At 57.8% G+C, this 25,374-nt stretch overlaps 1 protein-coding gene across 3 annotated transcripts; it reads left to right on the forward strand.

Annotated features, from left to right (window-relative positions):
- Positions 1-1,091: 1,091 nt before the first annotated feature.
- On the forward strand, positions 1,092-24,536 carry GATAD2B (GATA zinc finger domain containing 2B). 3 transcript variants are annotated; one of them, XM_085082522.1, is made up of 11 exons: positions 1,092-1,269; positions 14,855-15,184; positions 16,668-16,797; positions 16,929-17,060; positions 17,298-17,429; positions 17,992-18,165; positions 18,401-18,716; positions 19,490-19,692; positions 20,345-20,455; positions 20,820-20,937; positions 21,447-24,536. In XM_085082522.1, the coding sequence occupies exons 2-11, from the start codon at positions 14,856-14,858 to the stop codon at positions 21,578-21,580; spliced, it is 1,779 nt and encodes a 592-aa protein (XP_084938648.1). In that variant the 5' UTR covers positions 1,092-1,269; position 14,855; the 3' UTR covers positions 21,581-24,536. The 3 variants fall into 3 exon arrangements, with proteins under 3 accessions (XP_084938648.1, XP_084938650.1, XP_084938649.1); XM_085082524.1 differs by having other exon boundaries at positions 17,995-18,165; XM_085082523.1 differs by lacking the exon at positions 1,092-1,269 and adding an exon at positions 8,665-8,829.
- The last annotated feature ends 838 nt before the right edge of the window (positions 24,537-25,374 follow it).

The raw sequence follows: 25,374 nt of genomic DNA on the forward strand, positions 1-25,374 counted from the left end.
GCCGGGAGCCCCCCAGGGGAACAGAGTCATCCGAGCACTGCAGGGGGAGAGAAGGGACCCCCAGCCCCCTCCCCAAAATGTTACAGGCTGGGGAGAAGGAAACCCCGGCACCGCCCAGGTTCACGACGGGTTTTTTATGTCAGTGTTAATATATTTTTATTTATTTATTCACCCCCCGAAGGGAGGGCACGGGCAGGACGGGCAGGGGGGGCTCTGGGTGTTTCCCCCTCCCCATTTTTTCCCAGTTCCCCCCGGAGGGGTTTGGGGGTGGTTTTTCCCCTCGCCAGGTAGTGCCAGGGCAGCTGGGGGGGCTCTGGGTGTGTCGCCCCCCTCCATCCTCCCCGCGCCCCCCGGGGGGGTTCGGTGGCCATCGGGGGGGGTTCGGGGCCGCCCCCTCCCCTCGCACTGTGCAATAGCAGCCCCCGCCCCAGGGGCCTGTAAATAAAAGCTGCTGCGGTATTTTCCCCGCTGTCTCCAGGGCGGTTTTTGGCTGGGTCCGGGGGCGCGGTGGGCACTGGGGAGGCGGTGAGGCCTTGTCCGCCATCTCCGAGCCTGGCACGGCCCGGCGCTGCCCTCAGGCCGCCATCTTGGACCCTGGCACAGGCCATGAGGCCTTCGGGCGGCGGGCTCTGCGCGCTGCCGCCGCGCCGGGCCGCGGGCCGCGGGAGGACTCTGCCCGGTGCCCGCCGGCGCCGCGACCACCCCCAGAGCCACGCGAGGCCTCGCAGCGGCGCCACGTGGGGCGGAACGGGCCGGTGCGGGGCCCGGGGCCGGTACGGCGGCCGCGAGGGGACAGAACTCCCTCGCGGGCGGGGGGAGAAGTCGCGCGCCGCCACCGCGCGCTGCCGGCAATACCCGGATGTTCAGACTCGGGGACCCATTAAAGGCGCCCCGCGGGGAAGCTCGGCGCGTTTCCATTGGTGCAGCGCCGCGTCAATCCCTGCTAGCACAGCCAATAAAAGCTGCGAGGCGGGCTGAGAGCCGAGCGCTGCGACTTCATTGGCAAATTCGCGTGTCCGTCCGGAAGCCGCGCCAATGGGCGTCGCGGCTGGGGTCGGGAGGCGGGGCGGGCGCGGCGGCGGCGGCGGCCAATCAGCGGCATTGTTTGTGGTGGTGCCGGTTGCGCTCGGCGGTGGCCGCGTCTGCTCCGCCCGCCCGGCCCGGGACCCCCGGGACCCGCCGGGATCCCCCGGGACCCGCCGGGATCCGCCGGGAATCCACCGGGACACGCCGGGAACCCGCCGCGACCCCCCGCGACCCCCGATCCAGGTGAGGCCCGCGGGGGCGGCGGGGCCGGGCCCGGCGGGGGCGGGGCAGGGCCTGGTGGGGGGGCGAGACCCGGGGGTTGGGGGTTTCGGGGCGGCTGAGGGCGGTTTTCGGGGGGCCGAGGGGCGATTCCGGGCGGGGGCTGCGGGCAGCAGGCAGAGCTGGCGGGGCTGCGGCGATCGCGGCTGTGCCTTGAGGGGGCAGAGCTCGGCTCTGGGGGGGCAGAGCCCGAGGGGCTGGGCGGGGGCAGAGCGCGGATTTTGGGGAGCAGAGCTCGGGGGTTTGCGAGGGGACAGAGTTCAGGGATTTGGGGAGCAGAGTCGGAAGGATTGGGGCACAAAGCAGATGGATTTTGGGGAGCAGATCTCAGAGATTGGGTGGGGAAGAGCTCGGGGATTTGTGGGGGCAGAGCTGAAATTCGGGGCACAGCCTGACGGGTTGGAGGGGGCAGAGCTCGGATTTTTGGGAGCTGAGCCCGAGAGGTTTTGGGGTCACAAAGGAGATGGATTTGGGGGGGAAGAGCAGGGGGGTTGTGGGAGTAAAGCCTGAGGGATTTAGGGGGGCAGAACTCGGGAATTTTGGGGAGCCGAGCTCAGATTTGGGGGAGCAAAGTACAGGGATTTGGAGGAGCAGAGCAGAGAGATTTTGGGGATCAGCCCGAGGGGGCTGGAGGAGCGCCGGGGGATCCCCCGGGAAAACGAGCGAGGGGCGGGGGCGGCCCGCGGGTTCCCGGAGGGATTTTGGGGGGCGGATGCTGGGAACCCCCTGGATCGGCCCCCCGCCAGCCCCGCTTTGTTCGCTCGGTCTGTGCCGCGATTCGGGAGCGGTTCCCGATCCTTGCCGTGGCGTTTCCCCGTTCCCTGCTGGAAGCGGGTCCCGGCCTCATCCAGGATTTCCGCCCCGCGGGATTCTCCCTCTTTTCCTGCTGCCCCCCCGCCGCTTCCCGGTGTTGCTTCCCCACCTCAAGCCCAGCAGGAAAACTTTCCCATCCCTGGAATAACGCGGAGCAGGAGCCTCCGGCGACGCCGGCGCCTTCCCGGTGGGCACTGCCCGCGCCCCTTCCCGGTTTTTGGGTGGGATCGGGATGAAAACGCCGCATTGGGGGGGTATGGACCCTTCCTCACCCAGGTTTGGGGAGCTGGATCCTCTCCCAGGAGGAGATCCGAGAGGATTTCTCCTCCCAAGGATGAGGGTTTCTCCTCCCGAGGAGAATCCTCTCCCAAATTCCCAAAATTGAGGCGTTTGGGCGCTTTCCCCTCCCCTCGGAGCCTGGAAAAGGGATCTGTGATGGCGGGGGGAGGGGGTGGTTTGCCGGGAAGAGAGGAGGAGGAGGAGATTTGGGAATCTGGGAGCAGGGAGGAAGAGCGACGGCGTGCATGTGCGCCGGGATCGATCGGCTTCTCCAGAGCGGTTTTGATCGGGTTTTTTTTGATATCCATTTGATTTTCTGGAGCTTCCTCGGCCGCTGCCGGGCGGGAGGACGAGGAGGAGGAGGAGGCAGGGGGAGCACGGGAATGGGAACAGCCTCCTCCTGGCAGGAGTGTGGGAGGATTTGACTCCTGTTCCTCGGTGCTCCCGGGGTGGGGGTTGGGGCGGCATCGCACAGGCAGCCCTGGCTTTTCGGGAATTTCAGGGGTTTTAAGGACTGGGGGTGCAGGGGGATCCCCTCACTCTGGGAGATGCTGGCATGTCCCAGGATTTGGGACATCCGTGATGCTCCAGCTGTGTTGGGGTGAAATGGAGCTGTTGTATCCCTAGGGATCCCCCATCGCTGGGGATTCACCACCCTGCTGTGATCCAGGATTGTGCTGGAATTCATTGTGTTCCCATGCTGCTGGAGCCGCTGGGATCCACCCGAGGGATCCATTGTGGTGCCGTGGCTCTGATCCTTTGGGATCTTGGGATCTCAGTGCCACCTTCTCCTGGCGCCGTTCCCGGTCACGAGGCTGGCGCTGACGGGAGCATCCATCCATCTGCGGCGTCCTCTCCCCACAGCTCCACTTGGAGCATCCCGCTGGAGCAGGGTGGGTCCCAGCTTCCCCTCAGGTGCTCCTGGGATGGGGGAAAGTGGGAATACCTGCTTGGCAGGGTTTATCCCACTTGGGATGCTTTTGGAAGCATCTTCCCTGCTGATGTCTTATTCCAAGGGGTTTGGAATCCACCACTTGGGAGATGGTGGGAGAAGAATTTCCCGGATCCCTTCACTTGCCATGCTGGGATTTAACGAAAATCAATCACTGAGGCTTTTTTCCTGATTCTTTCCCAGTTAATTGACCATTTTTTGTGCTTGGCTCTTTCATATCCGATGGCAAAACACTCTTTGGTCCCATCAGTGTTTCCTTGTGGAAATCTGTGGGTTTGGGTTTCTCATGGATTTCTGCTCTGTGCTCTTGCAGAGTGCAGCCATGGATGGCTGGGATTGTGTTTGCCATGGATTTTGTTGGCACTTTAGTCTCTTTCCCAGATTTTTAGGGATATTCCATATTTTGCACCATCTCGGGATGCTGGGAAGGGATGTGTTGGGATGTCCCCGCGTTTCTCTGCAGGAATTTATTCCCAATATCCCATCCAAACCTCCCCTTTTCCAGCTTAAAGCCATTCCCCCTTTTCCTGCCACTCCATGTCCTTATCCCAAGTCCCTCCCAGCCCTCGGAGCTCCTTTGGGCACTGGAAGATGCTCCAAGGTCTCCCTGGATCTTCCCTTCTCCAGGCTGGGCAATCCCAGTTCTTTCTCCGCTGGCTTTAACAGCTCCCGATGCTCCTTCCCACGAAACAGAGGGAATGTTCAAGGATATCCCCAGCCCATTCCCAGTAAGGAGCCGCGGGAGCTGCCCTGTTGTGTTTGGGGGTCCTTCTGTCTCTGGCTCCTGTGAATCCGAGCGAGCACTGATCCCAATCCCGGTGTTTTTGGGTTTCCTAGCCCCCCAGTGCTCGCACAGAGCTCAGGGAGCTCATCCCGATCCGTGGGAAGTGGGTCAGGAAGAGGCTGCGGTGCCGGGGTTGGTTCTTTTTTTATTCCCGTGATTTTCCGATGAACGCGGCGCTTCCCGGTCCCGGCAGATTTGGGATGAGCGGGATGGGCTGGGGGAAGGTGGGTAATGCTCCCCTTCGGATCCCAGTGCTGCCACTGCGCCCCTTGGACGCGGAATCTTACCCGGGCATTTGGGATAGTGGTATCCAGAATATGCCTGAAATCCCTCTGAAGAGCAGCACCAGCCTTTGGAATCCGGAGGGTGTTGGGAGCGGCGCTTCCAAGCCTAAAATTAGCCCCGAGCCCGGCATCGAGGAGGCTGGGTTTTATTTCCATGGATCCTCATTGCATCCATGTTGTTCCATCCCTGCTCCGTACGTTCCACTGGATGAGGTCTGAGTGGGGATTTTGGGGATGAATCCTGAAATTGGCCTGTTTTGGGATCCTGGTGGAATCCATGCTGGTTCCTCGGGGGCAGAGGAGCTGGATGGTGTGAAGAGCTGGATTTGTGTGAGTTTTCCATGCCTGGTGTGTTTTTCCTGATAAAATTTGGGCTTCATTTCCATGGAATCTCAGAAAATGGATGTGTGGATCCTGGTGTTTTTTGGGATGAGACTTGAGCCAAAGCCATGGGTCCCCTTGGGAAGGGGATGCTGCTCCTTGTCATCCATCCCGGGATCCATCTGTCCCTGGGAGCAGAGCCTGGTGCTTCCACAGGGAGGACATCCATCATTCCGGGATCATCCATCATCCCAGTCAACACTCCGCTGTCAGGGACACCAAATCCTGCTGTTTTCCCCCCAAAAATCCCTGGGAGGCAGCTCCAGCTTCCTGTTTTCCTCTGATCCATGTGAGAAGCTCTGTCACAATCCCGCTCTGCCAAGCAGGGAGTCCTGGAAGGAAATGGAGAGCTGGAATTCTCCCTTTTTCCCTGACAGCTTCAAGAGTTTCCCTGTTTCTTTTCTGGCCCTTTGTGGGAGATGATCCATGGGATTGGGATAAACTCTCATTCCCAGTGGTTCTGCCTTTTTTCCGCGCTGGAGCTGCTGTTTGAGTGGAATCAAACTAACTTCAGGCCCTGGGAAGGCAAAAGGTCTGGAATTCTGGGCGCTGTGTGGAGGAAGAGGGAACAGGATGATCCTTCAGAGGCCCCATGTGCTTCCCCAGTCCTGTTTTGGGGTTATTTCTTGCAATTTAAACTCTTTGCCATGGAAAAACAGTTGTTTTCCAGAGATGCTTTTGGTTTCCGAGTTGGTTGCAAGTGAGAAGTTCCTCAAAATCCACGTAAAATTCCCCAAACTCCAGGATGCCTTCATGGACATGTCCAGGTGCAGTTGCTCCCCAAATCCTGGTTTTTAGGGAGGCACTGGCTGGAGAACCTGCTCGGGCTGTTTCCCACGGGATCCACATCCCCCAGGGAATTTCAAGGTCGATGCTCTGGGGATTTGTTGGGTCCTTGGCTGAGGGAAGGGTTGGGAATCTCAGCTGTTCCCAGTTGGCTCCCAGTTCCAATCCACTGAAGGATAGGGGTGGTGGAAGAGCTGCTTCTGTTCCCATAAGGAATCTCCCTGCTCCCCAAACACATCCCGACAGCTGCTCCAGAGTGGGGAGCTCCAGGGGAAAAGGAGGACTATCGGAGGGATGCAGAATTCCAGGGAATTCCAAAACGATCCCATGGTCCTTCTTGAGTAACTCCAAACCTGGTGGATTTTCCCCTTCTCCTTATTAAATCCTGGATTCCAATTAAATCTTGGAGCTTTGACAAATTCCAACACCTACTCCTGCGATGGGGGCATTCCCATGGCTGGTTGTTTATTCCGTTCGAGAATTCCTGCAAACCAGCAGCATTTTGGGATCTGTGTCCCGAGTCACCGGGGTGTTGGGAATGATGCTCTCTTGGGCTGGAATTGAGGGAAGAGCTCAGGGCCTTGTTTTCCAAGCAATATTCTCAATGGAAGGTTGGATCAGGAAATCTGAGAACCCAACGTGCTGCTCTCTGGTTTTACCTGGAAGTGCTGGAAACAGCTGGACTGGGAAGCAGGAACAGCTGGATGTGGTTAACAAGTGTGGGAATGGCTCTGCTGTCCATTGGGATCTCACTGGGGTGGGAATCCCATCCCGGCCCACGGTGACACCACTGGGAAGAGCAAATGAGGGGAGATGATCCCAAATTCCGAGGGGATCAGGCAGAGGACAGGTTTTGGAGGGGTTGGTGCCAGTTGGGGTTGGGATGAGTCAGTAGGGAATGGGGTCACACCGTGTTCCGGTCGTGTCCCAGCAATCCTTCGGTAGTGTTGAGTTTGTTAGAGGTGCAACCTCCTCGAGCAACTCCTTCCCTGGAGATCAGCCGGCTTTGGATTCCCCTGGATGGCAAATCTGGGGAAAAATCTGCCCTTTCATGTTTAATCATCCTCCAGTTTTCCCAAAATCTCTTCCCGAGTGCGTGGTGTCGGCCTGAAGCTGAATTGGGATGTTGCCTGCTATTGGATCAGGAGGGAGGAAAGTCCAGAAGACATGGAGAGGAGGGAATTGGATCCAGGAATCCTCTGTTTTGTGTCACAGAGGGGTCATACTGGTGGGGAAGAAGATCCAAGGATCCTTTGGATTTGGGATAAAAGGAACTTCTGTCAGAGACTTCCTCAAAGACCTTCTCAGCCTGGAAACAGAAGCTCCTGGGGAATGGATCCATATGGAAAATCCCAGAATTTAATCAAGTGATGTTTTAGCGTTTCCTTTGCCCATCGTGGCTGGGGAGATCCGTTGGAAAGGTCGGAGCAGTGGGATGGAGGCCGAGGACAGGAGGAGGGGTGGGAGGGACAAACCCTTCCAAGTGTGTTGGGAAGGTTTTCATCTTCATAGCTTTCCGGATCTCCACCCAGCATGAAACAGGGGTGGAAGGGTTGGAAACAGCCAGGAATGGTCCTGAAAACCAGGGAATGGAGAAATAAAGGAATTGTGCTGCTCCCCTGTGACCTCCTCCTTTTCCATGGACACAGCCTGGGGTAAATCAGGGTCCATCCCACCCCCTCATTAGCTGATAAATCCATGGAAACGACCGTGCAATTAAAGCTAATTAATTATTTCCCCTTTTGGAAACTAAATTGTTCATTTTATCCAGTAAAGGCAAACTGGGGGCTGCTGGTGCTGGAATGCTGCAGAATTCCTGAACTCTTGCAGCTCAGGGGTGGAATAAAGCCATGGAAGTTCTGGGATGTTGGGGTTTATAGGATTGTTGGTGTATTTTGGGGGAATCCAACACCTTCCATCTGCTCCAGGCTCTGTCCAACCTGGCCATGAGCACTTCCAGGGATGGGGCAGCCTCAGATTCCCAGGATAACCTGGGCCATTTCCCCACCCTTGCAGGGAACAAGGAATCCCAGATATCCAATCTAAATCTCCCAGGTTCTCCGTGTGATGGACACTCTGAACACTCCTTAATTCTTTAATGAGGCCCTGAACTCATCACCATCCTCTGCCCACTGCTCCCTCCTCGGGACCCACAGTGGGAATTGGGCTGAACAGCTCCGCGGGAGGTTTGGGAGAACCAAAATCCCTCTGGATTGTCCTTCTGCAGTGCCAACCCCACAGGTGGCACCTCCCAACCCATCCCGACCAGGAGTTCTTCAGCACCCCTGGAATCTTCCCTGGGATCCCTCAGTATCTTCTCCTCTGTCTCCACCTGCATCCCTTGGATCTTTGCTGAGATCCTTTGGCATCTTCCTCACATCCCTCAGCATTTTCTGCTGCACCTTCCCTGGCATCCCTTGGCATCTTCCCTGGGATTTCAGCATCTTCCTGGCCTTTTCCTGGGCACCTTCTCCGGCATCTTCGCCGTATCCCTGGGCACGTTCCCCGGGATCCCTCGGCGTGTTTCCCGGGATCCCTCGGCACGTTCCCGGGATCCCTCGGCATCCTCTCGGGCTCGGCCGTGCCGTGCACCGGCTGCTCCCGGGGATGCTCTGCCGCCGGACCCAACCTCGGGCCGCGTGTTTTTGGGAATGGGAGGGGCGGATCCCGAGGCCCTGACCCTCCTTTTTGGGAGGGAAACAGTTAAAATTCCAGGGGAGGGAAGGAGCTTCCATGAATGAAGACAAAGTTTGGCGGGGGGCCAGGAGTGGGGGGAGGGGGAGCGGGGAGGGGGCGGCAGCGCCAGCGCCGAAATCCCAGGAAAAATTAACCCCCCCTCCAAAATCCAGAGCCAATTCCACATCGGGAGGTGCCAAACCGGCCACGACCGGATTTTTTTCCCGATTTTTTTTTTTTCATTCCAATTTTTTTTTTTTTTAATTCCCGTTTTTTTTTTTCCCCTTCTCTTTTTCCCTGCCCCGCGAGGCATCATGGGAAAAAGTCAGCATCCCCCTTTTCTTTTGTTTAATAAAACAGAACGGCGCATGATTGGCAGGGAAGTGCCCGCTCGGAGCGCGGCTCCGGCTCCGGCTGCGGCTCGGGCTCCGCAGGGGGATGGAGCGCCGGGCTGCCCCCGCGGCCCCCCAGCCCCGAGCCCCTCCTGCCCCTTCCCGCGCCGCTCCCGCTGCCCCCCGCGCCGCTCCCTAATTTTCTTGACAACTCGAGGCGGCGGGAATATTGTACCTGTAAGTATCGGTGAGACCATCCCGGGGTTTGCCGGGAATTCGGACCGGACAAAAGGGCTCCTTACGGATCAGCGAAGCTGCTTTTCTGCTTTTTGGGGTTTTTTTTAAATTTTATTTTTTGGCAGCAGAATGGGAATGCCTCGAGGGGATATTTTAAGGAGAAAACGAGCGCTGGTGCTGGGATTTGCCGTTGGAGTCGATCTGTGATTCCCTTCTCCCTTCCCTGCCCCCCTTCCCCACCTCATCCATGCTCCCACCGTCGCTATTCCGCCGGAACGATCCGATCCCACCCTCCTTGTCGCCGGCTCGAGGGGCGACAAAAATCCCGGGAATAACGATGCCTTGGATCGATGTCACCCCCCCTTCCCGGTGGTGATTGATTTAATTATTGATTGGGTTGTTAATTGGTGATCGATGGCCCGGCCGGGCCGGAGCGGCTGCACAAAGGCAGCGCCCGCAGTCGAGGAAATCGGGAAGCGTTATATAAGGAAGCCTGGGAAGTCTGCGTCATCCCGGATGGGGAGGGGGCCGGAGCCGGGCGCTCCCTCCCCCCCACCTTCCATCCCATCGTTTTTTATTGGATTTTATTTTCCCGGAGCGTTTTCCAGCTGGCTTTCCCCAAAACGGGCTGTCCCAGCTGGATCCCATGGAATTTTTTATCTATTTTTCAGACTTTGTGGAGTTTTTTGGGTGTTTTCCCCCCATTTCAGGGTGTAAAGCAGCTTCTGGAATTCCTGTTCCCCTCCTGCATCCCGAAATCCTGGGACAGGACAAGCTGTGAGCCCCACGGTGCTGGACGAGGCCCTGGTGTTCCCTGCTCCCGAGAAATGGACTTGGAGAAGAACACAAACTTAGGAGGGAAGGGAAGCACTTTTTGGGGAGGGAGGCTTTTCCTCCTTTCCTGCTTTCCCTGCTTCCCATCGTTAGTTTGTACTTGACCTGCAGGGTCCAGGGACAGTCCCGAGCTGGCAGTGGTTATCCGAAATCTAGGGGATCCAGGGTCTGGGAAATGTGGAATCTGGGAAATCCAGGGTGTGGGACAGGTGTGTCAGAGCAGGGACAGGTGTCCCCCGTTGGGATCCAGGAATGGGAACAGCAGAACTCTTGGAGCAGTTTGCTCCATAGGAATTCCCACTCTGCCACATCCCATCGCCTGCTCCCATCCCAATCCTTCCGTTTGTCTTCCCAAATCTTTCGTCTCGTTGCCATTCCCCTTCCCTCGTGCATCCTCAGGGCTGGGAGCCGCCGTGTCCCTGAGGATTCCAGGACAGCTCCGGGGCTGTTTTTGAGGGCTTTTCAGGGATTTTCCCTTTGTTTGGGTCTGGGTGTTGCTTTAAATCCTGGTGCTCGTCCTGCTCTGGAGAAAATCCCCGCGATCCGTGCTCAGCCTCCCTTACCTGCCTCCAAATTCCTCCACGGAGCCTGGCGTTCCTCCGGATTCCTGGACACCTCCCGGAGCAGCAGGATCGGGAGCAGCACGGTTTTTGTTCAGCCGTGGAGCTTTTTTCCCTTCCCTTTCCAGCGGCGTTCTCCGGATCCCACTCCACATCCCGCTGCCGGCCGCCGAGCCGTTAAATCCTAATTACCTTTTTAGGTTATTATCCTTTTCCTGGCGTTCCTTGGGAATGCTCGCCCTGGGAGCCAGCCATTTTGTGTTCCGTGCCGGAACGCGTTTTACGACGCCGACGTCGGGATGTGCCGAGCCCAGATGGAATCGGAGCCGCCTCGTGCCGAGCTCCGGGAAGCCCCCGGAGCGGGATTTCAGCCGGATGGCTCCGGATGAGGAGCCAACCCCTCGGATCTCCTGCGGGATCCTGGGATTTGGGGGGGTTCGGGGAACACACCCAGGTGAGTTGGAGGAGTTGGATCTCGCCAGTTGCGGCTCCCTGATCCTGGGAAAATGGGACTTTAAACAGCTTTTATCCCATCAGTATCGCAGGGTTTGATATCTGGAGGATGTCCTCGAGCAGCTCCTGGGTTTGGAGCGACCAGGATGGTGCTGGAAACTCTGGGAGCACCTTGGCTCCGGGCGTGGATATTACAGGGGGGTGTTGTGGTTTGGATGCTGGTTCTCTCCTGGGATTAATTCTGGAATTCCAGCCCCAGTTGGCTTTTGGGGAACCTGTGTTGCCTCCAGGGCTTATTCCTGCTGGGATGTCTGGGCTGGAGCTGGGAGCAGCCCCACACCCCCTTGGGTGGAGGATGGGAGACTCCCGGGATCTGCTGGGATGGTTGGAAGAGCACAAACCCCTCAGGTGGAATCTGCTGTTCCTGGGGGTGAGGGATGAATCCTTGGAGCAGAATTCCTGCTGTTCCACCCTCCTGGACCACGCTTGGAGCATTCCCAGGTGTTCCTCCCTCCTGCTCGGATCGGATTCACGGAGGATCAAGGATCTGGGAGCAGAAGCCAGAGCGTCGCTGGGCTGTGGTGACTCAGGCTGTGCTTGGGAAAAGCAGGAATTGGCCTTTCTCAGGAATATCCCTCCTCCGAGGCTTTGGGATGCTCCAGGTCCCCTGAGGCCACCACAGGTGCCTCCTGAGAATACCAGCGGCTTCCCAAGGAGCAGAGCAGGCGCTGGGCTGCTTTATCCCTGATTTCCCTTGGATCCCAGGGATCCACCTCGGCTCCTCCAGGGCTGCAGGCAGCCCTGCTCAGCAGAATTCCCTGCGCCGCTGGAGCTTTCTGGGGATCCCTTGTGGCACTGGGACCACACGGATCCCTCGTGGAGGATCAGGGATTGTTCCTGGTGGATCAGGGATTGTTCCTGGTGGATCAGGGATTGCAACCTCTCCATGAGCTCCGGAGGGTCCAAGGCCTGGAATTGGGGCTGGAAGACCAACCTGGAGATTGATCCAACGGAAAACCCTCCAAGGAGGCTGGGAAGGGGCTGGAACCTCCTGGGACTTCCCTGGATAAACTCTGGCTGGAATTAACTCCTGGTGCTGCCAAGTCTTGGTTCTGGATTCCATCGGGTAAATCCCAGGATATTTTCCATCCTGGCTGCATCCCTCCCTGGATATTCCCGCATCCCCACCGGAATATTCCATTTTTTGGCCCACTCGCTCATTCCAGCCTTTCAAATCCTCCCGCCGAGGTGCTTTTTTTTTTGTTGGAATTTTTCCCCTGTGGGCGCTGCATCCCATATCCACGGAAAACGGGGTGCTGCTTTGTTTGTCTGGGAACGCCAAACCCGTCCTGCCAGGCCCTGGGGAGCAGGAACGCGCCCGGAGCCAGCGGAACGTGCCGAGCAGCGCGTGGTGCCGGAGCCACGGAGGGAGCAGCGTCCCCGTGGAGCATCGGGAATCGCCGTCGGGACGGCCGGCTGGTGTCCGGCACGCTGGGATTCCTGGAAAACATTCAAAGGTCAGCCGGGCCAGCCGACCCTGCTCATCCCACCCTGGCAGCCACTGGAATCTTGGCTCTGCCCCGGCTCCAGGTTCAGGAGAAGGTGCTCCCGGGGACAATCCCAGTCAGAGGCATCCTGTGGATTTAACTCCCATTTTCCCTGGGTTTTGCCACCATTTGGGAATTCGGTTCCAGTGAGGAGGATTTTTTTAGATCAGGCTGAAGGGAGAGGCCGAGGCTGATTGCTGGGATCGCCGGGAGCGCCGTGCTGGAGGGCGGCAGGGCTGGATGATCCGGTTTGGGATGTGCCGAGACCGGAGCAGGGACAGCACTGAGCCTCCCCCTGTCCGACCTCCAGACCCGCTGGATACCCCAGCACTGCAATAATTCCTGCTCTTTGCTGTGGATTTCTGCATGGAATTGAGAGCTCTCCCCTGGCTTTCCCAGTGCTCTGGAAATTCCCAGTGGATTCTCCCCTTCCCCCTCCAGCCAAAGGGCCCCATTCAATACCGAATTCGAAGCCTAATTTAAATTTTATTGGATCTGGCTGGGCCTGGAAAACCTCTGGAGTGGATTAAATAGTGGTGGGGCCCATTCCTGGTAACGGCACTTCGGATTTGTTTGGAATACCAGAGAGGAGGGTGTTGGGAACCCTTGGGAGACCCTCGAGTCGTGTCTCTGTGAGCAGAGGCCTCATCCCCCGGCTGCTCCCGAAATCCTGCTGTATGGTTCCCATCAGGATGCACGCGGAATTCCCGTGGTTTTGTTGGACGAAGCTTTGTTTTCCCACCTGGTTTTCCCTCAAGTTTCTGTCACTTCCCGAATGTTCAGCTCCTCATCCAACTCTGCACAGGGCTGGAATGGCACAGGGATGCCGGGATGATGGGATTTGGGGATGCTTGGGAATGCTGGGGATCGGGAATGCTGGGGATCAGGAATGCTGGGGATCAGGAATGCTGGGGATTGGGAATGCTGGGGATTGGGAATGCTGGGGGTCAGGAATGCTGGGGATTGGGAATGCTGGGGATTGGGAATGCTGGGGATCAGGAATGCTGGGGATCGGGAATGCTGGGGATCGGGAATGCTGGGGATCACGATCCTGGCACGGCTCTGGTGATGAGCAGGGCTGAGCGACGGGGGGTCTCCGGAATTCCCACGGGATCCTTCTGCCCGTGGAGAGGACGAGCAGGAGGTTGGTGGTCCAGGAGATCCTGGATCTCCCTGTTGGATCCTGGCTGTGTTGGCTCCGTGCTCAGCTCAGGTGTCCATGGGGAGCTCCTTACTCTCAGCAGGGATTATCCTGTGGGATGTTGGTCCTGTGCACCTCTCCCTCCTCCTGCTGTGCCCTCCTTCCCGGGAGCAGCCGTCTCCCGTTCCTGGCCGCGCTCCCGGGATCCTGGCGCCTTCCCAGCGGCTCCAGCCGCAGCGCAGGGCGCGGCTCCGAGCGCTCCCGGGGTGTCTGGAACATCCCCGATTCCCCCCAGGTCACTCCTGCGGGACGGGGGCGGCAGCAGCTCCCGCAGCCTGTCCTGGCTTGCTGGGCTAAATTTGGGAGACGTGCGGAGAGACGGGATGAGCAGGTAGCAAGGAGCCCCAGGTGCTCCCCGGAGGCTCCATTTGGCTTTTTTTCGGATCGTATTTGGGATTTCCATCGGTTTTCCCGATGCCCTCCCCTGCTCCTGGTGTGTCTGGTGGAAGCTGAACTCAGGTGCAGACTCCATGGATGTGTCATTCCAGGGATTTACACCTGAGCCAGAGCCTTCTCCTGGCACGAGTTTGGCTCAGGGAAGCTTTATCCCGGGAAAGGCTCGGAGCTGGGTCCAGGCAGGTGTGGAGCAGCTCCAGGTGCCTCTGTGGTCGCTCGGAGCACGGACACTTCGTGTTCCCTGCGGAGCAAATAATTCCCAAATTCCCAGCATTCCCAGCCAGCCGCATGGAATTCCCAGCTATTCCCCAGGTGTTTGTCCCCAGCCCCGCTCTGCAGGGAAAGGCCTCGCCCAGCTGCTTTGCAGGTGGAGCTGCCGTGGCTCTTTGTTGTCGGAGCTGGTTCCTTATCAGCCTGGGAGCGGGATTGGGATGGGGTTGGGATGAGCTCCAGGCTTGGGATGGGGTTGGGATGGGCTCTGCGGCTCCCGCCTGTTTTCCAGAGGGCATTCCTGCACCTGGAGCTGAGGTGGGAGGGCGGGGATGGACCTGCCGAGCATTCCTGCCCGGAGAGCTGTGCGGTGGGGATTTCCTGGCATTCCCGAGGGGGGCTCATCCCAGCTCCCTTTCCCTGCCAAGCCACATCCACGGGGTTTTAATCCCGAAGGAGGGATTGTGCTGCTGCTCCCTGGGATTTCAGGGCCTTTCTGAGGGGAAAACTCCTGACCTGGTTTGGGGTTGGGGAGGTCTGAGCTTCGTGAGGAGATTGGAGCTCTCCAAGGGGTCAGAGCTCCATGGGATCAGAGCTCTCCAAGGAGGTTGGAGCTTTCCAAGGGGTCAGAGCTCCATGAGATAGGTTGGAGCTTTCCAAGGAGGTTGGAGCTCCATAAGATTGGGGTTTTCCAAGGCGGTCAGACTTCCCTGAGGATCCCGGAGCTCTCCAAGGATGCCAGAGCTGAGCTCAGAGGTGACCCTGGGGGGGATTCAGAGGATCCCTGCCCCTGACCATGTCCCTGTCCCTCCCTTTTCCCGCAGGATGGACCGGATGACGGAGGACGCGCTGCGCCTGAACCTGCTCAAGCGGAGCCTGGAGCCGGCGGAGGAGCGCGAGGACGTCCTGGCCAAGCGGCTCAAGATGGAGGGGCACGAGGCCATGGAGAGGCTGAAGATGCTGGCGCTGCTCAAGCGCAAGGACCTGGCGGGGCTGGAGGTGCCCCACGAGCTGCCGGTGAAGCCAGATGGGATCAAGGGGTACGAGGAGAAGCTCAACGGGAGCCTGCGGCCCCACGGGGACGGGCGGAGCGCGGCGCGGCCGGGCAAGGAGAACATCAACGACGAGCCCGTGGATATGAGCGCCAGGAGGAGGTGGGTGCTGGGAATTGCGGGGTGCCAGGAGCTCGGGAATTCAGTGGGATTTGGGGGTCCTGGAGAGCCACTGCTGGTGGCAGTGAGAGCTGGGGAGAGACTGGGAATGGCAGGATGAGGAGGAATGGCTTAACGCAGGTACCGGGAAGAATTGTTCCCTGTGAGGCTGGCACAGGTTACCCAGGGATTTGTGGGTTTCTCATCCCTGGAAGTGTCCCAGGCCAGGCTGGATGAGGCTTGGAGCAGCCTGGGGTGGTGGGAGGTGTCCCTGTGGGTGTCCTGCTCTGAGTGTGGAGCCAAGGGCTGAATCCTTGCGGAATTCCTTGGATATTGTGCGAGGTGAGGTGATCCAGGGGGTACCAGCATTGGACACTTGGATGAGGAAATCAGCCCTGGAAAGAGGTGGGAATTGTTGAGAAGAGACTGGGAATGTCTCATTTTCCTGGATTTTCCTTGGGAATGTGCTCCACGTCTCCTCACCTCTGCCTGCCTCCCTCGCTGTGGCTCCTCTTCCAGTGGTTCTCCTGGAATTCTGCTCTTCCCTGGACAAAGGAAATCCAACAATCCAGCCACCCTCAGTGATTCCTCATGGATGGGTCTATTTTCCCTGTTGGGTTTGGACTCTGGCTTTGCCTTATTCCCGTGATGGAATGTAAATAGTCCATCCTGGATGTATCCGGATGCTCCTGCACAATCATCCCCAGGAGCCATGGGACAGCCTCATCCAGGAAAACCCAGGATGCAGTGCTGGATGGCTCTGGATGTGCCAGCCCTGTTTGGAACCCCTGGGATGCAGCTTGGCATTGCTTGGATAGATCCCCGCTGGCTCCTTCTCCTTGGGATGCTCTGGATTTTCTCTGCTCCACACCCTGGTGCTCTGGAATATCCACAGAAACAGCTGGAATGTTGGAAGACAAAGGCAATCCCTGCTCTGAGCATCTTCTGCCCTCGGAGCAGCCAAACCTGGGAGCTGGGATTTGGCTCAGCATTCCCTCCTGGGCATTCAGAGCTGAGCTTTGGGATAAGATATTCCAGGAGCTCCCCTCACTCCATGGACCTTCCGGGGAGCCAGAGGTGCCTCTGTGGCTCTGAGCCTGGTGTTCCTTCTGCTCCACGCTGGATTATCCCAGTTTTCCAAGGCTCTGAATGAAATCCAGGATAGCAAAGGGATTTTCTTGGCACCTCCTTCCCCAGGATGATCCCAACTGGCTCCTGCTGGATTCCACCACTGATTTTTGGTTTATTTCTTTTCCCCACTGCTCCTTTTGTTTCCCAATCCTGGTCACGGATCAGTTGGATATTTATGCGAGGTTTTCCTTTATGGAATGAGCTCTTCCAACAGATTTGGGTTGGGATAGGCTAGGAGTGGTGCATTCATGGGTGGAGCTGTGCTGTGCTCTGCTCTGGATCCGTGCTGGAATGAGGGGATCCTGCTCCCGAAATCCCCCAATCCTGGCTCAGTGGGATTCCTTTCCCCCCGCAGTGACCAGGACCGGGGCCGGTTGACCCCATCGCCGGACATCATCGTCCTGTCGGACAACGAGGCCTCCAGCCCGCGCTCCAGCTCCCGCATGGAGGAGAGGCTCAAGGCAGCCAACCTGGAAATGTTCAAGGTGAGGGAACGGGAATTCTGTCCTGGGAGAGAGTGAAGGAATTGGGGCATTTCTGTGCAAATTCTGCTCCCGTGGGGCAAATTCCAGCTTGGATTCAGCTTCCTCCTCACGTTTTGTCTGGCGTTTTCCAGGGAAAAAGCCTGGAGGAGCGGCAGCAGCTGATCAAGCAGCTCCGGGATGAGCTGCGGCTGGAGGAGGCCAGGCTGGTGCTCCTGAAGAAGCTGCGGCAGAGCCAACTCCAGAAGGAGAACGTGGTGCAGAAGGTGAGGGATGGCATAATGGCATGGGATAATGGGATGGGGTGGGTGGGATAATGGGATGGGATAACGGGATGGGATAACAGGATGGGCTCAGCCTCTGCTGGGGTGACACAGAGCCTCCTTCACTCCACCTGTGGGATTCCCTCACCAAACCCCCCCTGAGGCCAACTGGGAAGACAACTCCATGGCTCTGTCCATGGGTTCCCACTCCAAGCACTGATCCTCCTCCCCCTTTCCCAGACTCCCGTTGTCCAGAACGCCGCGTCCATCGTGCAGCCATCTCCTGCCCATGTGGGACAGCAGGGCCTGTCCAAGATTCCCTCCCGGCCTGGAGCTCAGGGGGTGGAGCCGCAGAATTTAAGGACATTACAGGTGAGCATTCCCGTTTTTCCTGGAAAACGCTGATTTTACTGGATGCACACACAGCTGAGGGGCTTTTCCTGAGAATTCTGGCAATCTGGAAGTTGGATTTTGGAGATGTCCTGTGCAGGGTCCGGAATTAGACTCAGGGATTTTTGTGGATTTGGATATTCCATGATTCAGTGAATGCCCAGTGTCCCAGCTGCGTGGGATGAGGATGGTGGGAATTCTCCAACACCTGTAGCCATCCTGCTTTTCCCAAAGAAGTCACTGGAAGTGTTTGCTCCATGGGTTGCTGCCCCTTTCCTGTGGAGCAATTCCAGCCTCCCATGGGAAATGGGTGTGTCAGCTTGAAAATCCTTGACAATTTGGGGAAAAGCAGGAGATATCAGACATTAGGAGTTACTGGGATCCTGGATAAGCAGGAATTCCATGTTTAGGGAAAGCAAAGCTCCAAATTTGCCTCCAATCCCTTGTTCTCACGTGATTGCATTTCTGAGCTCAGGGAGCATTGGGATGATGGTCGGGGTTGCTCCGTGCTGCTCCCGGGATCTGATTCCTTGCGGATTCCCAGCAGGGCCACAGCGTGATCCGCTCGGCCGCCAGCTCGGCGCTGCCGCACATGCTGATGTCCCAGCGCGTCATCGCCCCCAGCCCCGCGCAGCTCCAGGGCCAGCGAGGGCCCCAGAAGCCCGGCCTCGTCCGCAGCTCCACGCCCGGGATGAGCCCCGCCATCAACTACCAACCGGTGCGTCTGCTGGGACCGGTTGGTACCGGTTTGCTCTGGTCTGTACCGGTCTGCACCGGTTTGCTCTGGTCTGTACCGGTCTGCACCGGTCCTGGTGCTGGTTGAGCACCGCTTTGCACCAGCTGCTGTGCACTGAGCTCCATCCCCAGGCCAAACCCCTCGCCCTCCCCTCCGCAATTCCCGGTGGGATTCCCCCGAATCCTCCCGCAATCCCGAACTCCCGCTGTCCCCGCAGCAGTCCGGCTCCTCGGTGCCGTGCCAGCGCTCGTCGTCCTCCGCCATCTACATGAACCTCGCGTCGCACATCCAGCCGGGCTCGGTGGCCCGCGTGTCCTCCCCGCTCCCCAGCCCCAGCGCTCTCTCCGACGCCGCCAACTCCCAGGCCGCCGCCAAGCTGGCTCTCCGCAAGCAGCTGGAGAAGACGCTGCTGGAGATTCCTCCCCCGAAGCCTCCGGCGCCTCTGCTGCACTTCCTGCCCAGCGCGGCCAACAGCGAGTTCATCTACATGGTGGGGCTGGAGGAGGTGGTGCAGAGCGTCATCGACAGCCAAGGTGGGAATTACGAGGGGAAAACGGATCCTGGGGGAGATTCCGGGGGAATTTGGGCTGAAAAAGTGGGTTTTAGGGCAAAGCTGTGGGATTCGGGGGGCGTTTGGGAAGGTTTTAGGAGTTGGTGGGGTTTGGGGGGAATGGTGGAGTTTTGGGGTTTGAAAGGTTTTAACTGGTTTGCAGAATTTCAGCCCAAATTTTCAGGATTTCAGCTGATTTGTAGGATTTCAGCCTGATTTGCAGGATTTCACCTGATCTGCAAGATTTCCACCTGATTTTCGTTATTTCAGTGCTATTTTGTGTGATTTCAGTCCAGTTTTCAGGCTTTCATCCCAAAATCTTGAACTTCAACTGATTTGCATTATTTCAACCCAAATTTCCACTCTTCTATCCGCAATTTCTACCCTTTTATCCCCCATCTCCACCCTTCTATCCCCAATTTCTACCCTTCTATCCCCAATTTCTACCCTTCTATCCCCAATTTCTACCCTTCTATCCCCAATTTCTACCCTTCTATCCCCAATTTCCAGCCTTCCAACCCCATTCTTAGCCCCATCCTTCTGCTCCCACCGCTGTTGGCTTCTTCCATCCCTGCTGCTTTTCTCCCAAGCCACCAACCTTTGAGTCTGGGAATTCCTGTCCCTATGGGTCACATCCTGACCAGGCTGTGTTTTCCAGGGAAGAGCACCCCAGCAGTGCCAGATCCTGACCAGGCTGTGTTTTCCAGGGAAGAGCACCCCAGCAGTGCCAGATCCTGACCAGGCTGTGTTTTCCAGGGAAGAGCACCCCAGCAGTGCCCCGCGTGGAGCCGTTCGTGTGCGCGCAGTGCCGCACGGACTTCACGCCGCACTGGAAGCAGGAGAAGGGCGGCAGGATCCTCTGTGAGCAGTGCCAGACCTCCAACCAGAAGAAGGCTCTCAAGGCTGAGCACACGAATCGCCTCAAGAACGCCTTCGTCAAGGCCCTGCAGCAGGAGCAGGTTGGGATCTGATGGGAATGGGAATGGGAATGGGAATGGGAATGGGAATGGGAATGGGAATGGGAATGGCTGGCATGGCCCTGGGGCTCCAGCTCATCCCAGCCCATCCCAAACCACCCATCCCATCCCATCCCATCCCATTCCAAACCACCTGTCCTGGCTCCATCCCATCCCATCCCATCCCATCCTATCCCATCCCATCCCATCCCATCCCATATCCCATCCCATATCCCATCCCATCCCATCACATCCCATCCCATATCCCATCCCATCCCATCCCATCCCATATCCCATCCCATCCCATCCCTCCTGGTTTTCCCTCCCTGGAACACATAGGAAGCTGCTTAACCCTGTTTTTCCCCTGGCAAACTGCTGGGTTGTTTGTGGAAGGGGGATTTGCTGCATTCCCGAGAGAATTTAAATGGGTGTTGGGGGGAAAATGATCCACAATCACCAAGTTTGGGGAGTAAAACCCCTCAATCCAAGCTGGAATCTGGGTGGTGGGAATGGGATGTGTCCTGGGAAGGGAGAGGAGCCTGCAGGGCTCTCCCAGCCCCAAGGAGAACACATTCCTGTGGGAATTGAGCGGCTGTTCCCAATCCTGTGGGATTTCAGTGGCTGTTCCCAATCCCAATCCCTGTTCCTGGCGCAGGAGATCGAGCAGCGGCTGCAGCAGCAGGCTGCCCTGTCGCCCACGGCCGCGCCAGCCGTGCCCAGCGTCGGCAAACAGGACGGCATCCTGCGGCACCACACGCTCCGGCAGGTGGGAACGGCGTGGGATCCTGGGCATGGGATTGACAGGATGGGATGGATGGGGTGGGATGGGATCCATGGGATGGGATGGGGTGGGATGGGATCCATGGGATGGGATGGGATGGGATGGGATGGGATGGGATCCATGGGATGGGATCCATGGGATGGGATGGGATCCATGGGATGGGATCCATGGGATGGGATCCATGGGATGGGATCCATGGGATGGGATGGGGTGGCTGAAGTGAAATGGGATGGGGAGAGTGTGATGGATGGGATGGAGTGAGTGGGATGGGATCTGTGGGGTGGTTTGGGGTGCCCTGTTCTCCCTCTCCCCAACCATCCCAACACCTCCCCGCTGTCCAACCCCGCAGGCCCCGCAGCCCCAGAGCAGCCTCCAGCGCGGAATTCCCACCTCTGCCCGCTCCATGCTCTCCAACTTCGCCCAGGCGCCGCAGCTCTCCGTGGCGGGAGGGCTCCTCGGAATGCCAGGTATGCCCTGTGGGGTGGGATTGACGGGGTGGGATCCGTGGGGTTAACGGGGTGGGATTAATGGGGTGGGATAATGGGGATGGGATTAATGGGGATGGGATGGGATTAATGGGCTGGGATGGAATGGGATGGGAAGGGAAGGGATCCATGGGATTAATGGGATGGGATGGGATGGGATGGGATGGGATGGGATGGGATGGGATGGGAAGGGATCCATGGGATTAGCGGGATGGGATTGATGGATGGGATAATGGGGATGGGATGGGATTAATGGGATGGGATGGGATGAGCAGGATGGGGTAGATCAGGCCACGCCCACTGGATTTCGGGGCAGGATTTGGGAATTCCCACCTGGCGCCAGCACCCTCCTGGCCCTTCCTCCCCATGGGGCTCCTGGGGGTGGCTGAGGATCCCCGGGGGGGCAGTGGGATGTGCTGTGGGATCCCAGGGGGTGCCTGGGAGGGCTGCGGGGTCCTTTGGGGTGCCGGAGCGTCCCTGGTGCCCCCCAGGAGTGAACATCGCCTACCTGAACGCCGGCATCGGGGGCCACAAAGCGTCGAGCCTGGCGGACCGGCAGCGGGAGTACCTGCTGGATATGATCCCGCCGCGCTCCATATCGCAGTCCATCAGCGGACAGAAATAGCCCCGGCTGCCCTGCCCGCGGCACCGCCGGGCCACACCCGGCCACACCCGGCCGCACCGCGCCGCACTGGTGCCTCCAGCCCCGGGGAGAACAGACCGCGAGAAACCAAGAGAAACAAACAGAAAACATGGCAAAAACAGAACAGACAAAACAAACATTTCAAACGGCGACCTGTCCTGTTCCCAGCCCGAAACCCCGTTGGTTTTCCAGGCCGGAGCAGCCCCGGCCTGCCGCTCGTTTTGTAACGCCGACGCTTTTTCCTTGTGTTGTGGGTTGTTTTTTGCCCCTTTTTTCCTTATTTTTCCCCCTCCCTTCGCTCCATGGATGGTTAAAGCTTTTTTATCCCTTTTTCCAGAGACTTTGGCAAGGGCACCTTCCCCGATCCCCGTGCCCTGGGGGGACATTTGGGGGGCAGCCTGTGCTGATCCCGGGGGGAACCGGGGCTGCCGGGGCAGGGGGACAGTGGGGCTGCGATCCCGGTGTCACCTCCCCGGGGGACATGGGGGGCTCTGGTCACAGTGTCACCTCCCCGGGGGGACAAATCCCTTGGGACTCCAGTCCTGGGGCCGCAGGAGGATCCAGGACACGCCGATCCCGATGTCCCCGGGGGTGCCGGACGGTGCTGGAGCCCCTCGGGGTTCCCTCCGTGTCCCCAGGGGTCCCTCGAGGTGCCCAGACCCCCCCAGGGGTGTCCCCAGGGCTGTCGCTGTCCCCGCGGGGGTCGCGGTGGCTCCGGAGCGGCCGGCGGAGCGAAGGCGGGTGAGTGTCCCCAGACTGTCCCCAGACTGTCCCCAAAACGTCCCCAAAGTGTCCCCAACCCCGCAGCCGCGCTCGCCCTGTTGTCACCGCCGTGCCCGGGGTGGCACCGGGGGGTCTCGGTGTCCCCTGGGGGTGTTGGGGACAACCCAAAGCAAGAGAATGAGCCGCGAGGAAAAGCTCGATTTGCACTTCAGCCTTCCCGACCTTCCTCTTCCTCCTCCTCCCCATTTTTTAATGGTTTCAGTGAATTTCTTCAGTTTTCCTTTCTCCCGACCTCCCCTTTTCCCTTTTCAGCCTTTCCTGATGTTCCTCTCGTGCAATTCCCCGATGGGGGAGAACCCCAAACCCCCCAAGCTGGGGGGACCCGAAATGGGGAGACCCCAAACCCCCTAAATCGGGAGAGGGAGACCCCCAACCCCCCCCGCAGCCCCCTCCCCAAATTCAATGAGCACTTACCCGGGGGGGAGTTGGACCCCCAAAATCCCCCCCGGGACTCCCCCAGAGGGGTTTATTCTGATTTGGGGCAGGGGGGAGTGTTTAGTGGGGTTTTGTATCCAGAAATGGGGAATTTCGGGGTGTTTTTGTTGGCTTTGACCTTTTTCAGCTTTGCCCCCCCCTTTGCCCTCCTCTTCCCCTTCCAATTTCCTCTTTTCCTCCCCAAAATCCACCTCCCCCCCAATCCCCTTTTCTCACCCCGGGAGCACTTTGACAAATCGGGTTTTTGGGGCTAAAACCTGAATTTTTGGGTTATTTTCGGGGTTTCTGTTACTTTGGGAGGGTCGTTCCCCCCCACCCCCCGCGGGGTTCCCCCCAAGTGCCACTGTCCCCCCCCCAGGGCCGAGTTATAACGACAAAATTAATTAAAAACCCCTAAAAAAGGGGTTTTGTCCCCAAAAAACTGCGAAAACCAGAAAAAAATCCCAAACCCAAGTGCAATAGTGGGGGGGGGCCTGGGGGCTGAATTCTTGGTGCTATAAATAGATTTGGGGGGGGACAGCCCTGTCACCCCCTCGGGGGGTCTCTGCCGGCAGTTCCCCCCCAAAAACGATCCCAAACCCTTCCCGGGGTCCTGGGCAACTCCCACCCCCAAAATTGACCCCCCGACCCCAAAAGTGACTCCAGTCCCATTCCCGGCCTGGGGGGGCTGTTTTCACCCCCCAAAAAATGACCCCAAACCCTTCCCGGGGTCCTGGGCAGTTCCAACCCCCACCATTGACCCCCCAATCCCAAAAATGACCCCAAACCCTTCCCGGGATCCCAGGCATTCCCCCTCTCCCCAAAAACACCAACCCCACCCCATTCCCGGAATTTGGGGGGAATTGGATCCACGTCTCCCCTCCTGCTCTACCCAGCACAGGTTTATCCCTATTTTTATTATTATTATTATTATAATTATTATTATTTTTGGCTTGCCCCCCCTCCCTCCCGCCGCCCCCAGGGCTGTGATATCCCAGAAAATTCCCTTTTTTTATTCCTCTCCCCCCAGTTCCCCTCCCGGCTCCAAACTTAAGGATTTTTCCCGCTTTTTTTCCGGCTAGGGGTAGATCCGCTTGTGAAAATGCTTTTTTGGGGTTTCTTTTTCGGGGGAGGGGGGGTTTTTTTGGTTCCTCCAAAGGCATATCCCATTCCCATCCCGAATTCCCGCCCGAGTTCCCAGTCCCGCCCCGTTTGCTTCCGCTCTCGCTGCCGATATAACCAGGACTCATCCGTGTATATAAAACTGAGCTGTTTCTTGACACATTAAAAAGGCGAAAAAAAAAAAAAAAGACAAAAAAAGGTTAAAAAAAAAACCGCGAAAAAAAGAAAAAACAAACAAACAAACCGACGACAAACCTGTACATTGTGTAGAAAAAAAAAAAACAGAAAAAAAAACCAAGAAAAAAAAAAAAAAAAAAGGAAAACCGGCAAAAATTCCCGGGAAGCTCCGGGAATTGTGGAAGTGCCGGGGTGTTGTGGAAGTGTCACGTCGTGTCGTGTGACCTCGTGTGTGTGACATGAACCGTGCAAGGAGGGGGCGCCGGGGGGGTCCCGGGCAGCTCTGGGCCCCCCAGGCCGCGGCGCCCCCTCCCCAAATTCTGTGCCTTTCACACGGGGCGGCCCCGGGGGGAGGGGCCGGGGGGGCGAGGGCTCCCCGATCCTGTATTTGCACTGTTTTTATTCTGGATTGGCTTCCCGACAATACACGGCTCCAACATTCCGGCTGCGCCTCTTCCTCGCGCCGCGACCCCAAAAAACCCCAAAAACACCCCAAAAATAGCGGGGTGGGAGGGCTGGGGGGGTTCGGGGGGAACTGGGGGGTTTAGACCCCAAACGGGTTGGGGTTCAATCCCAGATTCCAGGATTTGACACATGAAGTTGTCGATTTCCCAGCTGGATTTGGGGATTTGGGTAAAATTTCCAGGATTTTGCACCAACTTTGGTTTCAGGGGAAAAAAATCGAATTTTAGACCCAATCTCGTGCCAGTGTTGTGGGGTTTTAGTCCGTGGTTCCAGGGTTTTAGACACAAAGTTGTCGATTTCCCAGCTGGATTTGGGGATTTCGGTAAAATTTCTAGGATTTCGCACCAACTTTGGTTTCAGGGAAAAAAAAATTCAAGATTTTAGACAAAATTTTGTGCCGAAATAGTGGGATTTTGGTCCCTGTTTCCAGGGTTTTAGGCCCAACTGTTTGGGTTTCAGTCCCAGATTCTAGGATTTCACACCCCAAGTTTTTGACTTCCCGGCTGAATTTGGGGATTTCGGTAAAATTTTCAGGATTTCAGTAAAATTTCCAGGATTTTGCACCAACTTTGGTTTCAGGAAAAAAAAATTCAAGATTTTAGACCCAATTTTGTGCCAAAATTGTGGGATTTTGGTCTCTGTTTCCAGGATTTTAGGCCCAATTTCTGTATTTCAGGCCCGGTGTAGAATTTGATCCCAATTTGCAGGATTTCAGTCCCCAGGCTCTGGATTGAGGCCAAAATTTGGGGATTCTGGTACCAATTTGTGGGATTTCAGCCCCAGTTTGCAGGACTTTACCCCCAGTTTCTGGACTC

Source organism: Lichenostomus cassidix, chromosome 25, assembly GCF_008360975.1.
Source record: "Lichenostomus cassidix isolate B80296 chromosome 25, HeHo_3.0, whole genome shotgun sequence".
In the NCBI taxonomy this organism is placed as follows: Eukaryota; Metazoa; Chordata; class Aves; order Passeriformes; family Meliphagidae; genus Lichenostomus; species Lichenostomus cassidix.